At 48.3% G+C, this 1,568-nt stretch overlaps 1 protein-coding gene across 1 annotated transcript in view; it reads right to left on the reverse strand.

The window, feature by feature from the left end:
- The window catches only part of LOC307027367 (pleckstrin homology domain-containing family O member 1-like), a gene marked incomplete at its 3' end in the record, with an annotated part of 23,677 nt that extends 22,496 nt beyond the window's left edge, over positions 1-1,181 (reverse strand). The window contains exon 1 of the mRNA XM_079695601.1: positions 603-1,181. Coding sequence (XP_079551727.1) covers positions 603-629 — 27 coding nt within the window. The remainder of the gene's footprint in view (positions 1-602) is intronic.
- Positions 1,182-1,568: the final 387 nt, after the last annotated feature.

A 1,568-nucleotide genomic window follows, 5' to 3' on the forward strand; every position in this document is an offset into this window, starting at 1 on the left:
TGTGTGTGTGTGTGTGTGTGTGTGTGTGTGTGTGTGTGTGTGTGTGTGTGTGTTATTAAACTTTATATTTAATCTCCTCTCATCAACATCGCTCTTATTTTGAAATGTTGTTCTATGCAGTTAACGGTCGTTTGTTGCTTCAAAGTAAAAGCCTGAAACTGGGCTTTAGTACCTCGAACTCCGGTTAACCGGGGTTTAACGGTGTGTCCCCCGGTATCTCCCTCTCTCTGTCCCCTGGTAACACCCTCTCTCTGTCCCCCGGTAACCTCTCTCTCTGTCCCCCGGTATCTCCCTCTCTCTTTCCCCCGGTAACCTCTCTCTCTGTTCCCCGGTATCTCCCTCTCTCTTTCCCCCGGTAACCTCTCTCTCTGTCCCCCGGTATCTCCCTCTCTCTGTCCCCCGGTAACACCCTCTCTCTGTTCCCCGGTATCTCCCTCTCTCTTTCCCCCGGTAACCTCTCTCTGTCCCCCGGTATCTCCCTCTCTCTTTCCACCGGTAACACCCTCTCTCTGTCCCCCGGTGTCTCCCTCTCTCTTTCCACCGGTAACACCCTCTCTCTGTCCCCCGGTGTCTCCCTCTCTCTTTCCCCCGGTAACACTCACCCGTTTCCCGGAGCCGTTCTTCTTCATGCTGCTGTGGGTAATTTCTCTCCTCCGTTTCCCCACAAAGAGGGTAGGAGACGCCGGGGAGAAGTGCCTGAAGTCCCGGCGCTGTGTCTCTGATCCCCGGTGCTGTGTCTCTGATCCCCGGTGCTGTGTGTCTGATCCCCGGTGCTCTCCTCTGGTGCTCCCGGTGCTGCTCTCATCTCCTCTGGTGCTCGGTGTCCGGTGTCTCCTCCTCCTCCTCCTCCTCCTCCTCCCGGCCCCCCGCGTCTCTTTCCCCGGCAGCAGCGCCGCTTACCGGACAACACCATGAAGGAACCGTGCCATTTAATAATAATCTTTAATATATTAATATGATCATGATGCATAGTAGGCCTATCATGATAGCCTGATAATAATGTGTGTATAACACGTGTTGTGCTAAGCTGCTACACATCAGGGAAATAAACCAAAACAATGTCAGAAAAGTTTATTACTCCATTTTATGTATTTATTTATTTATATATATGTTGTTTATTTGTTTTCTTGCACTATTTAATGTCTTGTGTTCAGATTGAGCTCTCTGTAAAGATGAATTAAAAAATAATTACATTTTCACATAAACCTGAACAATGAAGAGACTGTGTGTGTGTGTGTGTGTGTGTGTGTGTGTGTGTGTGTGTGTGTGTGTGTGTGTGTGTGTGTGTGTGTGTGTGTGTGTGTGTGTGTGTGTGTGTGTGTGTGTGTGTGTGTGTGTGTGTGTGTGTGTGTGTGTGTGTGTGTGTGAGAGAGAGGATAAGTGTAATCTGTGTGTAGACAGATGTTTGCAGCAGGCTCTGATCTGGAGTCAGTTTCACTTTGAGCTCGGATCATAAACTGGGTCACAGATAATCTAAACAACAACAAGATTATTATTTATAATTCTAAACGATTTACAGTGTTCTGTATACCTTTAATCCTGAGAGACACCGGGGTGTGAAACTTCTG

Source organism: Notothenia rossii (assembly GCF_949606895.1).
Source record: "Notothenia rossii genome assembly, contig: scaffold_126, whole genome shotgun sequence".
In the NCBI taxonomy this organism is placed as follows: Eukaryota; Metazoa; Chordata; class Actinopteri; order Perciformes; family Nototheniidae; genus Notothenia; species Notothenia rossii.